The sequence below is a fragment of the Thamnophis elegans genome, chromosome 14 (genome assembly GCF_009769535.1).
Source record: "Thamnophis elegans isolate rThaEle1 chromosome 14, rThaEle1.pri, whole genome shotgun sequence".
Taxonomy (NCBI): domain Eukaryota; kingdom Metazoa; phylum Chordata; class Lepidosauria; order Squamata; family Colubridae; genus Thamnophis; species Thamnophis elegans.
This window is the reverse complement of record NC_045554.1, coordinates 1,244,336-1,258,600: the sequence shown is the minus strand read 5'-3', so window position 1 is coordinate 1,258,600 and position 14,265 is coordinate 1,244,336. Positions and strand designations below refer to the sequence as shown.

Below are 14,265 nucleotides of genomic sequence, written 5' to 3'. Positions count from 1 at the left end.
TGACCCTGGGCTGCTTTTGCTCCCTGCATTGCAAACCAGACCCTTTAATAAAGGCCTTTTGGGGCTGCAAGCATGCGCACAAGGAGTGGCTGGGGATGATGGGTCTGGATCCCTGGCTGGAAGGATCTGTTTAAAAGGAATTTCCCATAATGCTTCGGGGTGGGACAGAGTCGCCCGCGCAGGGCATCATGGGAGGCGCTTCAAAGAGGAACCAACTTCTTCGCTTGCAGTCACTTTGGCCGGCTCTTCGCGCGCGGATTTCACTCCGGCCAATCAACGAGCAGCCTTTTCAGGTAACTCCGCCTGGCAGGGAAAGCGTAGCCAATCGGCGTCAAGGTAGCCACGCCCCCCTCCTTTACCTCAGTGTCCCAGCGTAGACTCCTTAGGCACCTTCACACCGCCGGGCGAGAAGATGCATGCTTTGTGCGCCTGCGCTGTTTTCCCGGCTGAGCATGCGCGACGGGACCCGCCTTTTCGCGCACGCATTTTTACAGGCCGCTACGATTTCCGGCCGCCGTAAGGGAAATAAACCATTGCATAACATTCACGGAGGGGCGTTTCGCAAGAATCGGGGAAACCCCTTCCTGCTTCGCATTTTCTTCCTAAAGAAAGCATCCCGTCAGAAAGCATCTGACTCTGAAACAAACCCCCTCACCTCACAAACACACACCGCGCGCCGCTCTACCCCCCCTCCACTCGTTGGTGGCGAGGGCCGCATGCGCACAGCCCTCCCGGGCAAGAGCCCGCTTCCTTTCGTCGCGCGGCCGGGGGGCGTGGCTTGCCCGCGCCTGCCCAGTGAGGCGCGCCGGCAGCTGCGCCTGCGCGGGAGGCGCGGCTTGCGCTCTGAGGAGAAGGCGGAGAGGAGGAGGAGGAGGAGGAGGATGCCCTGAAGTTATTTATAATGTCGGGCCGGCCGCGGGTGACGTAGCGAGCCGTCCGGGCAGCGGGAGCAGCGGCGGCAGCAGCTTCGTCCCCCTCGTCCGCCGCGCCTGCGCCGCCATGAAGGGAGCCGGGCCGGCGCTGCGGCCGCAGCCGGGTGAGGGAGGCGCGTGGTGAGGGAGGGCGAGCCGGCCGGAGCGCGGTGAGTCCGGCCGGGCAAGGCCCCGGCGCCCTTCCTGGCCTGACACCCCACCCCCCCCCCCCGTCCGGAGGTCCCTTGGGGGGGGTGGCGGTCGCCTCATTGACTCTGCTGGGGGGGGGTCGCAGCCTGACCACGTGACAGAGAGGGGGGAGGGGTGCCCCAGGGGGTCCTGCGGGGTCTCCCCCTCCTCCTCCTCCTCCCTGGGGGAGGGGAGCCTTGGGGAGAAGCGTCCCCACCTGGCCAGACCCCCCACCCCACACAGACACCTTTTGGGGAGGGGGCGAATAAGTGGCAGAAAGCAGAATCGGGGTGGGGGGGGAGGAGGATGTGGAAGGATCCGCAGAGGAGGAGCTGCCCCCCCTTCTCATTGCGGGGGGGGGGGGAAACGGCAGGAGCATTCCTCCCCTCCCTCCACCCACCCCTCCCAGGCTGCCTGAGTCACTTGTGGGAGAATCCCCGTGGCCGCGCTTTCCCTGCTGGTGTCAACGGGGCCACTTCCTGCTCTGAGCCTCATGGAGGAGGAAAGAAGGGGGAAGGGCCTAAGCGGCTCCTTTTGGGGGAAGAGGGGATGGCTTGGCTTGCCTCCTTCAAGGGAAGGGGGGAACAGGGTGGGTGGGCTTTGCCCTTCTCCTTGTCAGCCCCTCCTGACTTTTATCCTTTTGCCCAGGGAAAGAAGGCTGGCAGGATGGGTTCCCCGGGGCATGTAAGGACTTTTTCTCAGCATCCTGACCGACTCCCGTAACTTCCTTCTCCCTGCAGGTGAGATCTCTGAGGTCTTGGCACAAACGTCGGAGGAATAAAATTGGTGGCTACAGGTGGAAATGCCGGGCTCGGCGCCCGCCTCCTTTCAAGCCTTGGGCTGAAAACTGAATACGTAGCTTTCTCACCAGACTTGGGGGTCCCCTTGCCCCTGTTCTGGTGGTGGGCAAGGGGAAACTCTTGGAAGGGGGAGGGGGCATCCTCCCCATCCGGAAGGGCCCTTGATTCGGGGCGGAGGCCAAACTGTAGGCCTTTGGCTTTCTTTCCTCCCGAGGCTCATTCTGCAACGCCGGACCATGCCGTGAACATTATACCAGGCCATCCCGCTCACCAGCCCTTCCAGCCGCACCTCAGGGGATTTAACCGAGAGGGCAGCGGTGACCAGGGGACTGGCCATGGCTGGGAGTGGATATACGGACCTACGAGAGAAGCTCAAATCGATGATGCCTTACCGGGACGGCTACAAGAGTAGCGGTGGCGGCAAGAGCAGGCGGGATCCTGCCGAGTCCCCCTACGGGGCTGGGGGGGGAGCCCCCGAACGCAAGCGCAAGCACCACCACGATTCCGACTCCGAGCCCACCGACTCCGAAGACCCCCTGCGGGGGGAGGAGGAGGAGGAGGAAGAAGAGGAGGCCCAGAAGGTCAAAGGCGGCATCCGGCAGCTGCGCTTGTTCAGCCCTGAGGAATGCGTCAAGATCGAAGCGCGCATCGACGAGGTGGTCTCCCGGGCCGAGAAGGGCCTCTACAAAGAGCACACGGTGGACAGGGCCCCGCTCCGGAACAAGTACTTCTTTGGGGAGGGCTACACCTATGGGTCTCAGCTGCAGAGGCGAGGCCCCGGCCAGGAGCGGCTGTACCCGCGGGGGGAAGTGGACACCATTCCTGAGTGGGTTCACGACCTGGTCATCCGCAAGCTGGTGGAACACCGGGTCATCCCCGAGGGTTTTGTGAACAGTGCGGTGATCAACGATTACCAGCCGGGGGGCTGCATCGTCTCCCACGTGGACCCCATTCACATCTTCGAGAGGCCGATTGTCTCGGTGTCTTTCTTCAGTGACTCAGCCCTCTGCTTCGGATGCAAGTTCCAGTTCAAGCCCATCAGGGTCTCCGAGCCGGTCTTCTTCCTGCCCGTGCGGAGGGGGAGCGTCACTGTACTCAGGTAAGGAAACGCCGGAGTGCGGACTCTGCCTCCCCTGCCTGCCCAGTGACTTGGTTTGCTCTGAGCTCTCTGCTTTTTGAGCCATTTTCCCTCTCTGCAGTGGATTCTGAAAGAGGGGATGTTTGACCGCCATATTAGAACAGAATAGAGCTGGAAGGGACCTTGGGGATTTTCTAGTCCAGCCCCCTGCTCAGACAGGAGAACCTATGAGATTTCGGACAAGTGGCTGTCCAGTCCCTTCTTGAAAACCTCCAGTGACCCACAACCTCTGAAGGCAACTTCTGTCCCACTGTTAATTGTCCTCACTGTCGGGAAGTTTCTCCTTAACCACCCAAGTTGCTTCTCTTCTCGATTAGTTTCCATCCATTGTTTCTTCTCCTGCTCTTTGGTGCTTTGGGAAATGATTTGGCCACCTCTTCTTTGTGGCAACCCCTCAAATATTGGAATAAATATTGGGTTAGGGGATTCCTTGTTGAGCCACGAACGGTTTTGGTGGCTCAGTCTGCCTTGGATGCAAGTGGTTCTCGTTTATTGAAAGGCTGGTTTTCAAGCTGTCTTCCGGGAACTGTCTTGAGTCTTCTAAGTGAGGCTTAGTTCACAAGTTCTGTAGTGATGAACAAGCCTCAATATTTGGTTTTAGCCATGTCGCTCGTACGCGGTCGGGCACAGAGAAGTCGTTTCACAGCACCGTCCCAGATTTGCGTAAGAGAAGACCAAAACCCGGTCTGTGAGGTGAACTAAGCGTGCAATTTAGATTGCAGCTGGCAGAACATTTGAGTTCCAGACTTGCTGTGGGGTGACCCCACGGAGAGCAGGCAGCCTTGAGAACCGTAGAAGCCGAAGGAAGCTTGACGTTGAGCAATATGGGCGGTGGAAAGAGAATAATAAGGGTGGAAAGTCGTTCCTTTTAAGATAAGTGCAGAGCAGTGGGTCCAAAATAAAAAAAATAGCTAGTGCCTTCTACGTTAGAAGAAAGAGCAGCGTGGGGAGGAAACCCCAGAAGATCACACTGTAGACAAGGGGAACCGAGGCAGGAGAAGGGACCTCCTACTCTACTCTGTGCACCTTCTGCAAGAGGCTCGTGTGGGTTTGTGCCTCTGCTGGAAATGTTTTGACTGCCAGGGTGCACCTCCCAGCTGAATGGGAGCCTAATGACTTGTTTGCGTTCAGAATGCAAATCGGAGAACGGCATGACTGATCAGTTCCCTACGGCAGCATTTTTAAGAACAAAACGCAGCCTCGGCAGCGCACACAGTAAGGCAAGGGAGCCAATGAAGGCTGGCATTGCTAGGCCCGAGGGTCTCTCCTGAGTCAGCAGTTGACCCCTGGCTTTGGCCCCTAGGGAGGGCAAGGTGAGGAGGACTTACCTGCCATGCTCGTCATCCAGGGCCCAGGCTTCTCCTTTCCTATCAGGTGGATTTTGCAGACGGTCTTAATTCTCTTAAAACAATGAGTTCTTTTTCTGGAGGAGGGAATAATCATTCAGCCATTCTATCCAGAACAGTTTCTGCTAAAGCTGTAAAGCTGCCGCTGGAACTTGCAATCCTTGGCTCTTTTTTCCTTTTCCTGTACATCCCACCACCCCCCTGTAAAACAGAGGATGGAGATGATCCTGGTTAATAAAGAGATAGCATTTCCTGTGGCAATTAGGACCTCGTGAAGATGGTGCTGCTGCTGCTGCTGCTTCTTCTTCACAAGCCCCGAGTGTGAATGAGTACGAAATGCTGGGTCAGGACAAACTCGTGACAAACTGTATTTATAGGCTTGTAAGCCTGAACCATTTTTCTGTCGGGATGAGTCAAGCCTCTCCAATGATTCAGGGTTGCCATGGTAAATGGGAGGGCAGCCGATCTTTTTTTTGGGGGGGGGGGGTCTTAGGAGGGAAAGCTTGGAAGTGCTCCGTGAGGGGGTAAGGTGATCCCCTGCTTGCCTCGGTAAGCTGATCTGCACACGGTCTGGGAGGAAACGTAGCACAAGCAGGGCCTTACGCAACAGCCCAGGTGCATCAATAATAAAGAGAAGCAAAAGCTGAAGTGTTACATCCAGGGCGCCTCGTACATATTAACTAAGGTTCGTGCAGGAGGCCAAGTAGCCTTGACGGTCAGGAAGAGGCCAAGCCGCCGCGTGGAAAAATGACCTCTAAATCTCAGGTGGTTTAGCTAGCAAAGGAGTTTTAGGCAGGTTGATAGCTGGGGATACTTCGATTTGTATTTGTACAGGTAGCAAAACACATTCTTCTTTTAGTTGGCCAATTTTCAGGTGGCAATTGACCACCTGCTTTCCAACAGGAAGCTCCTAATTCACCTGCTTTTTCACCTGCATGGCACAGCCAGCGCCCCCCCAAAGATACCAGGACAGTTGCCCCAGGAGAGCATTTTTACTAGCACGGGTAGCTGAGCAGGTATTATTTCCACCGCTTTTGCATTCTGTCTAGAAGTTGCTCTTTGGGGGGGACCTTCTGGTTGTTGATTTTGGCTGGTGGGGGGTCACCGTGGCGCTCCGTTTCCTGGACCTTATAAGAAGATGGGTATTGCTAAGCCCACCTGTGTTTCGGATTAACCCAAGTTGGGAGAAAAAAGGGGGAGCCCTTTGGTGAGCAGGTTTACAAAGTCACCTGTTACAGGGAGCTGCTTGACTCAAGATAACCTCCACTTCCTCTGCCAGTTTACCAAGGCAACCAGTGGGGTGTTCCCCCCCCCCCCCCGGTCCCCCCGGAAACCTTGTCTGGTTGCAATAGGGCCAAGGGCGCCGTGCAGCGTCTTGACATTTATTTCCTGGCAGGCTGGTTTCCAAGGTAAGGGGCAGACATCTTGCCACTCGATGTCCTTTAAACAAGGCGTTTATACTTCAGTCTGCGGGGAGTAAGTAGAAGCAGCCTTCTCAGGCATTGAATTAAAGGAGGCCTTTAAAGTTGGAAGCTTTGCTGGCTCAGAAGGGGGACAGATTCTGGTTTTCTTGAAACTCCCCGAAGAGTCTTCAAATCCAGCCAAGGAGCCGGATCTGAGCCTTCAGCCGAAGAAGCAGCAACTTCTGAATGCAGCTGTCTTTTTAGGAGCTCTGGAAAGGAGGAGGGCAGGTAGGCAGGGCCAGCTTCTTAATCCTGCTTAATCGGAGGCCTCCTGCCAAGGTGGCATTAGACCAGTGTTTCCCAACCATGGCAACTTGAAGATGTCCGGACTTCAACTCCCAGAATTCCCCAGCCAGCGAATGCTGGCTGGGGAATTCTGGGAGTTGAAGTCCGGACATCTTCAAGTGGCCAAGGTTGGGAAACACTGCATTAGACGACAGAAATTGCGGCCTGTATGCTTTCCCCATAACCTCTGGTGGTGGAGTGTTGATTTCTCTTGGGTTTCCCTGCCTTTCCGTCTTCCGACACCGCAGCTTCTCCAAACCCATCCCCTGCTTCTTTGGCAATGAGGCTTCTCGGCTGTGCTTTCTAATACTGACAGCTGCGAGGCTTGTTCCTGCGTTTGTGTTGTTTGCGGTCGGAAAGGACGAGCCTCGCACAGCTACACACAGCCTTTTGCAACTCATCAACCAAGTTGGAATGTTTTCTTTCTCTTAATAGGTAGCCAAGAATTTTTTTTCTTTTCTTTTGTTTTTTTTGCATTAAAGACAAATGAGAACCGTTCCGTTTCTATCCAGTTCTGGACAAATCTTGATTGTGGACACTGAGTGAACCGGATGAAATTTATAGGGAATGTCACCCTCTAAAGGTGTGCCAAAATTGTGTGTGTGCGTGCGCTATTGCACGCACATGCGTGCCCACTCATTTGTGCATGCGTGCGCGACCCCACCACCTGCTCATTTTCGTGCGCCCCCTGCATGGGGTGGTGGTGGTGGAGTTTTTGCCCTCCCAGGCTCTGGAGGCTTTCCTGAAGCCTGGGAAGGGGGAGGAAACAGCCCAATGGCCCAACCGGAAGTTCAGGAACAAACTTCCGGTTCGCCCGTTGGGTATGTTTTTGCCCTCCCCAGTCTTTCCTCTGGTGGCTTTCCTGAAGCCTGGGGAAGGGGTGGGGTGGGGAAACCTCCTGCCCTGGACCTCCGGAAGGCTGAAAATCAGCTGGCCGGCGCTTGCAAGCACACCAGAGCTGAGGCGTGGAACAGATTGGCCATCCAGGCCCTATGGTGACACTCTTAGAATAGCCGAGATGGGAACTCCTATGGGAAGGCAATGCAATTGACGTGTGTTTCCACTGCAGGCCAAGGCCGGATTAATAGCCGTGAAGGTTCCAGTGGATCTTAGTCACAAAACCAGAGTCTGAACCACACTGCCTTTTTTTTTTTTCTTTTTCTTTTTCCGTTCAGCTGCGTCCAATTCTCAGAAACTGCCTGGCCAAGTCCCTGCAGTTTTCCTGGCAAGGTTTTTCAGAAAGGATTTGTTGCATTGCCTCCTTCCCAGGCCTGGGAGAAAGTGGGCTAGTCCAGGGTCATTCCACTGCTTCATACCCAAGGCAGGACTAGAACTCGGGTCTCTCCGATTTCTGGCCTGATGCCTTAGCCATTTCACCAAACCGGCTCTCATGGAGAAGTTAGCAGGCTGCAAATCAAACATGCCCCGTAGGAGGCTTTTTCTTGGAGGGTCTTGCCGCCAAGCTGTAACAGCTGGTTGTAAGAGAGAAGACACCCCCCTCCCCAAATTGTCACTTCTGTCTTCTGGAGATACCTGCCCCAAATCCTATTTACCGGCCCGGCCTTTTAATCTACCCAATCTTTCAACTTGGCACTCACCTGTTTGGCCTCAAATTGTTTTCATTCTGTTTTTACTTCACACATGAGTGTTGCTTAAAAAAAACATCCTGCGATCCATAGGCTTGGTATTTTCTTGCATTTAAGTGTACCAGACATACCTTTGGGAGGTGTGTCCCAGTTAGTACCGGTTAGTACCGACCAGATAACTTACAAAAGAAGAAGAATTGGAGTTTAGTCCTGGAACTTTTTTCTCCGAATTGGGGTTGATTCGGCAAAATGTTATCCTAGCTCAATACATTTCCTTAGGATCCTGGTAGCTGGCTAAAGAATGCCCGTGAGCTTATGCTACGTGATCTGCCTTGGCCTCTTGAGCTGCTGAGAGCCGCCCTTTTAGACCACAGATACTTGGTTACACAAGCTGTGCATAGCAAAACATTCCTAAGTTTGTCAAACTGACCAAGAGCTGAAGAGTATAATTTTTTTCACAGAGAGATCTAATAATCTAAATCTGGTATCTAGCAAAGTCAGGCTTGGCTACCACATGGGGGTCTCGATGATGACGTGGTGTAAATCCAACCTGCCAAGGAATTTCAACGCCGCCTAATTTTTTTGGAACTGTCATCCCTAGGAGAGCCGTTGCGTTCTTTTGTCTCCCATCTCCTCTGTAGCCTTGTCGGAATAGACGCTTACCTGACCTTAGGCCAGAAAGGGATCAGAATGGAATATCAGGATATAAATCAAACATCTTTATTACCGTCTTTGACCAACCCATGATATCAGGATATTGACTGGGGCTAGGAAAATTCAAAGCAAGTTGACTGGAGATCCGGAGCACGCAAGAGGACCCCACTTGTGGTGGGCCAGTATTTGTTAGAGTTAAGGATTTGGGGGAGCCAGTGGAGTGCTATAAGTAGTATTGAAAATGGGGGAGCCCCAGGTAATTTTTCCTGCAAATCTTTGACCAATCTTTGAAATGATGTTTAGCAACCCTCCAAGGAGCAGCTGTGGTCGCAGACCTGGTAAGAAAAATTCCCAAAGTAAACTCCTGTGCTCTAAAACCCCTTTTGTCTCACACAGTGGCTACGCAGCTGATGAAATCACACACTGCATCCGACCACAGGATATCAAGGAGAGGAGAGCCGTGATCATCCTTCGGAAGTGAGTGGCGGGATCTCCGGGAAGGGAAAGCTGTTTCCCTGTTGGCCTCATTTGCTGGTTTTGGAGTTAGCGCAACTGATGCTGACTCGTTGTCCGTGCTTCCCCCCGTCCTCCTGCTCCTGAGGTGTTGCCTCTTGAAACATTTATTTAAAGAGGGGGCAAGGCTTCTCGGTCCTTTCTGTGGATCTGTATCCCTGAACCATGAGCAGTTGGGGCCGGGGAAGAGGCCAAGAAAGGACCTCCTTGGTACACAAATGTCTTCCCTTGTTTCTTTTAAGAACTTGCAACTGGGGTGGTTGGAAGCCTGCTAGGTCAGCGCTTGGCAACTTCAAGCCACGCGGACTTTCAACACCCAGAATTCCCCAGCAGAAGGCAGAGGCTCTGTTTGAAATTGTGTTTGGAAACTTGAGCCGTTTTATACTCAAGGGGAACTTGGATTAAAGTCAGCCTTGTGATTCCACTATGGCATCGTGCTGTCATCCTGCCGATAGTCGCATGCGGTTATCCCAGGATTCCTGCCTCCTGCTATCAAGGTCTTCCGTAGGCTGGAAGTAGATTAATTACTGCTGTAGTCCAGAGGGAAGCAACGGTGTCATCTGATTTTCGTTAACCTTTTGAGATTAGCGTCTCCGGTAATTTGTATCGGGAAAGCAGCTAGAAAAAGAGGGAAGAGGCTGTGAGACTTGCATAGTAATAATTACCTTGCCCGCTTATACCTCGTCATTATGCTCCTGTAAGCACTTGAGGTTACAACAATGGATCAAAAGCCTAGAATATAAACTAAAATTATATCCGAAACTAAACCATGAAGATCAACAATTGAAAGCCTTTTATGGGAGAGTGGCAGCTAAAGGCATCTTCCCACAAAGTGCATTCCAGTACGGTATTGCATGCTGCAGCAATACCTGTGCTAGCCAAGTCGATTTCCTTTGTTGATTTCAAGCACCTGGGCAGATTCATAGCGAGAGAGGTGTTGCTTTTGCACTTGTGATGCCTGCGCCAACATCTTGAGTTGTGCGCGTGAAGCCTCCGGCTGCCAGACAAATCTTCTGGCGCACCTTCTGCCGGTCAGCACTGGCCCTGCGCTTATCCAGCAGTGCAGCACCGCACTGCGTGCCAAGATCGGTGCGCACGTCTCGGTCGTCTGGAGATCCGGCCTTTTGCCAAGAGAGACGAGAGAGAGAGAGAGCACGTTGCGTGGAAAGGATCTGGCATGGATGGAGTGGAAATTCCCTCCAGCTGCCTGGTTACCGTGTGGACATAAACACTTCAGGGCAGCTGAAGGGGTTTTTTTTGGGGGGTGGGGGAACTCTTCTTCCAAGCCAGGAAAGTCGTTGATGAACTTGGAGCAGAACAAAAAAAATGTGCCCCAGTTTATAGGGTAAACAAGAGACCAAAAACCACTTCGGTGCACTTTGGTCCTCGGTGGCTTCTGCAAATGATTGTGTGAATTTTCCGCTGTCCTCTTCTTACTGGGAGGCAGAACTTGGGTGCCTGTTTGAATGTTAAGGTCGGCACTGACATTTCTAAGGGCGTTTCGGTTTCAGGGCCATTGGTTACTTTTCCGTGGCTGCTTCGTCCCTTTAAAATCTCCTAAAAGTAAACCCGTCAGCATGGAGCAGTTGGGGCTCTTTAAAACACAAGGGAATTGGGACAGAAGCAGGTTGAAAGTGAAGGATGAGAAATGATAGAAGGGTGTTTTTTTTTCAAACTAACAACAAAAGGGCATCTTTTGAAGGCCTTTGCTCTAAACCAGTGTTTCTCAACCTTGGCGACTTTTAATTCCTGTGGGCTTCAACTCCCAGAATCCCCCAGCCAGCTTAAAAGTTTTTAAGGAAGTTTTAAGTTTTTAAGGAATTAAAAGTCACCAAGGTTGAGAAACACTGCTCTAAACTGAAACATTCCCCCCCCCCCCCGATGCTTCACAGAAACGTTCTTCCCATTTTAATGTGAGGTTAGAAGTTTGTATTTCGCCCTTATAGAATCTGGGTTTTTTAAAAAAAAAATTGCATTTATGTCCTAACTGCTGTGCTTCAGTCATGCGGGATGGCACAGAGGGCTTCACCTATTGCAGGGAGTCCTCTACTTACGACAGTTCACTGGGAAAAGTGACTTATGATCGTTTTTCACACTTACGACCGTTGCAGCATCCCTGATGCTTGGCAACTGTCTCCTCTCATAATCCTCTTTTGACGAGAGGGGGAAGCTGAGTTTCGTCCCTGAGCCCTTGGCCTTCGGGCTTGTGTGGCTGTGTGAGGTGCAAGGTGTTTTGTGTGTTGAGTGGCCTCTGGTGACAAATGCCGTTGTGTTGTCTCTAATGCTTCCAGAACCAGAGTAGACGCCCCCCGGCTGGAGACCCGATCGCTGAGTAGCTCTGTGTTGGTCCCCGGCTACGCTTCGGACCGCCTGTCGGGGAGCAACCGGGACCCCATCCTGAAGCCAAAGAGGTCCCATCGCAAAGCAGACCCCGACGCAGCCCACCGGTAAGAGGCTCCACGGGAGGCAGGCTGGCACTATGGGGGGGGCGGGGGGGATAAGACTCTGGTTGGGGGGGGGAATCTCGGCCTCTCCGAGTTAGTCAATTTATTAACCAATTTCATTGTATTTATTGACATAAGTTTTTATTTTCCATTTTCATAGCATATAATCACATGTATACTATTACATAGTCAATATCAAGTTGTATTATTAAGTAATTAGATCAATTCATCTTACCATCAACTACCAAAGGGGGGAAAAAAACCCAGTTATTGGCTCTTCTGCTCTCCATACACCTTATTTATACCTTATCCGACACTTTCTTCCCCCTCTCTCCTCCCCCTTTCTACCTCCTTTCTTCCCTCCATCATTTTCTACTCTACTTCCTTTCTCCTTCTCCTCTCTCCCCTTACCACTCCTCCTTATACACCTCATCTTCCCCCCTCACCCTCCCTCCTGTCACTCTCTTCCTTTCTTTCTTCTCTCCTCTGCTTCCAACTCTTCTACATCCTGTCTTCCCTCCATTATTTTCTACTCTACTTCCCCTTCCTTTCTCCTTCTCCTCTCTCCCCTTACCACTCCTCCTTATACACCTCATCTTTCCCCTTCACCCTATCTCCTATCCCTCTCTTCCTATCTTTCTTCTCTCCTCTACTTCCAATTCTTCTACATCCTTTCTTCCCTCCATCATTTTCTACTCTACTTCCTTTCTCCTTCTCCTCTCTCCCCTTACCACTCCTCCTTATACACCTCATCTTCCCCCCTCACCCTCCCTCCTGTCACTCTCTTCCTTTCTTTCTTCTCTCCTCTGCTTCCAACTCTTCTACATCCTGTCTTCCCTTCATTATTTTCTACTCTACTTCCCCTTCCTTTCTCCTTCTCCTCTCTCCCCTTACCACTCCTCCTTATACACCTCATCTTTCCCCTTCACCCTATCTCCTATCCCTCTCTTCCTATCTTTCTTCTCTCCTCTACTTCCAATTCTTCTACATCCTTTCTTCCCTCCATCATTTTCTACTCTACTTCCCCTTCCTTTCTCCTTCTCCTCTCTCCCCTTACCACTCCTCCATATGCACCTCATCTTCCCCCTTCACCCTCTCTCCTGTCCCTCTCTTCCTATCTTTCTTCTCTCCTCTGCTTCCAATTCTTCTACATCCTGTCTTCCCTCCATCATTTTCTACTCTACTTCCCCTTCCTTTCTCCTTCTCCTCTCTCCCCTTACCACTCCTCCTCATACACCTCATCTTCCCCCTTCACCCTCCCTCCTGTCACTCTCTTCCTCTCATTCACTTGGTGTGTTTCAGCTTCTGAGCAAACTCCCTTTTGTGTTGATGGTATTTATAATTCCATTTCAATATACATAAAAAAGAAAAAATAGCAGTATACATGTACAATAATCCAGCACCCCTCCTCCAACTTAGTAAACTCCCCCCCCACCCCCCACCCCCACGTTCCCCCACCTTGACTTCCCAGAACCAATACAAGGTATAAATCTTTAACAAAAACAGTTTAAAATATACTTAAAGAGAAAGTAGAAAGTTGTATTTATTTTGTACAGTGACACTAAAGGCTATACTATACTACAGATCTCTCTCTCTCTTCTTCCGGCAGACCTCGGATTTTAGAGATGGATAAAGAGGAGAACCGGCGCTCGGTCCTCTTGCCGAAACACCGGAGGCGGAGCCATTTCAGCTCTGAGAACTATTGGCGGAAGTCTTCCGAGTACACAGAAGACTTGGAGGAGGAGGAAGAGGAGGAGGACGACGAGGGGAGTCCGGCACGGAAAGTGAAGATGAGGCGGCATTGAGGAATTCTTTTGACACCCCCCCACATCCTCCTTCCCCAGCCTTCGAGGTGATGAGACTGGCTTTCAGGCTGTGAAATGGGATATTTCTTCCCCTTGACTTCCCCTCTCTGAGTTATTTCTCCTTTAGCTTCAAGGTTATCTTGCCCCTTCTCTTCCTGTTTTATCTTGAAAAAGAGCTGGAACAAATCTGGCTTCCTCCCTCCCTCCCTCCCTCCCTCCTTCCGCATCCGTGCTGGCTAGGAGGTCTGTGGTGCCGCCTGCCTGCTTTCCCGGGGCAGGTGGCCATGCCTCATAGCAGAGGCAGCTTTTCTGTTTTTTAAGAAAAAAGGAAATAAACAAAGCTCCGTGGCTCCCTCAGAGGCCTTGGGCTGGAGCGGATTTTGGAGATGCCAAAAAGCGATGCGTGGCGAGTACGGCCGAGGGGCTGCCAGATTCCCCTCTGCTCTGAAGCTGCTGCTGCTTCCTCCGAAGGCTCCCTGCCCCCCCCCCCTCCTCCCCGCGCAGCCTTTTCACACCGCCACGGACACGGCGACGACGCCTGCCTCTCTCTCGCGCCTCTCCCTCTCCCCCCACTCGCTCCGTCTTGCACCAAAGGGCTCCCAATGCTGACTCTCTTGCGAGAATTTTTCTCCCGCGGTGTTGAAAAAAAAAGCTGCTTTCCTCCAGCAACTGGAAGTCCCATCCGACTCCTCTCGACAACACCGGACGGCAAAGCGTATAGGACATGTTGCACTTTAGTGTCAGGGTTTATTCCCCCCACCCCTCTCTCCCTCCCAGCCCCCCCCCCCCTTTTCCCCGTTTTTGTGTGTCCTGTTCGATGCCATAACATTTCCCCGTTCCCTCCCTTGCTTGGGCTAGCAAGGCACCCGTGTTTCCCTGCGCTGCTGCTGCTGCTGCTAAGAATTTAGCCTGTTTTCTTTCTGTGGTCCGGCAGTCCCACCTTGGCTCTGCTGCTGCTGGAGGGCTCTTTTAAGGGAGGTGGGGGGGGGGGCGCTTGCCCAGAAACCCCAGGTTCTTCACACTAACAGCACGGGGGGCTGCAATTCCAGCATCGGGGAGAAGAGGATAATGACCTGTTGAGCTAGGGGGAGGGGGGGTCTCTTCGCTGCTCTCGTGCCCATGTTTTAGCAA

General features: G+C 52.4%; 1 protein-coding gene across 3 annotated transcripts; it reads left to right on the top strand.

The window, feature by feature from the left end:
• Positions 1 to 13,459, top strand: ALKBH5 (alkB homolog 5, RNA demethylase). Of its 3 annotated transcripts, none has more exons than XM_032230659.1 (5): positions 1 to 293; positions 1,841 to 2,999; positions 8,769 to 8,849; positions 11,177 to 11,332; positions 12,939 to 13,459. In XM_032230659.1, exons 2-5 carry the CDS (start codon positions 2,236 to 2,238, stop codon positions 13,132 to 13,134), a joined length of 1,197 nt encoding a protein of 398 aa, XP_032086550.1. In that variant the 5' UTR covers positions 1 to 293; positions 1,841 to 2,235; the 3' UTR covers positions 13,135 to 13,459. The 3 variants fall into 3 exon arrangements, with proteins under 3 accessions (XP_032086550.1, XP_032086548.1, XP_032086549.1); XM_032230657.1 differs by lacking the exon at positions 1 to 293 and adding an exon at positions 843 to 1,036; XM_032230658.1 differs by lacking the exon at positions 1 to 293 and adding an exon at positions 843 to 1,081.
• The last annotated feature ends 806 nt before the right edge of the window (positions 13,460 to 14,265 follow it).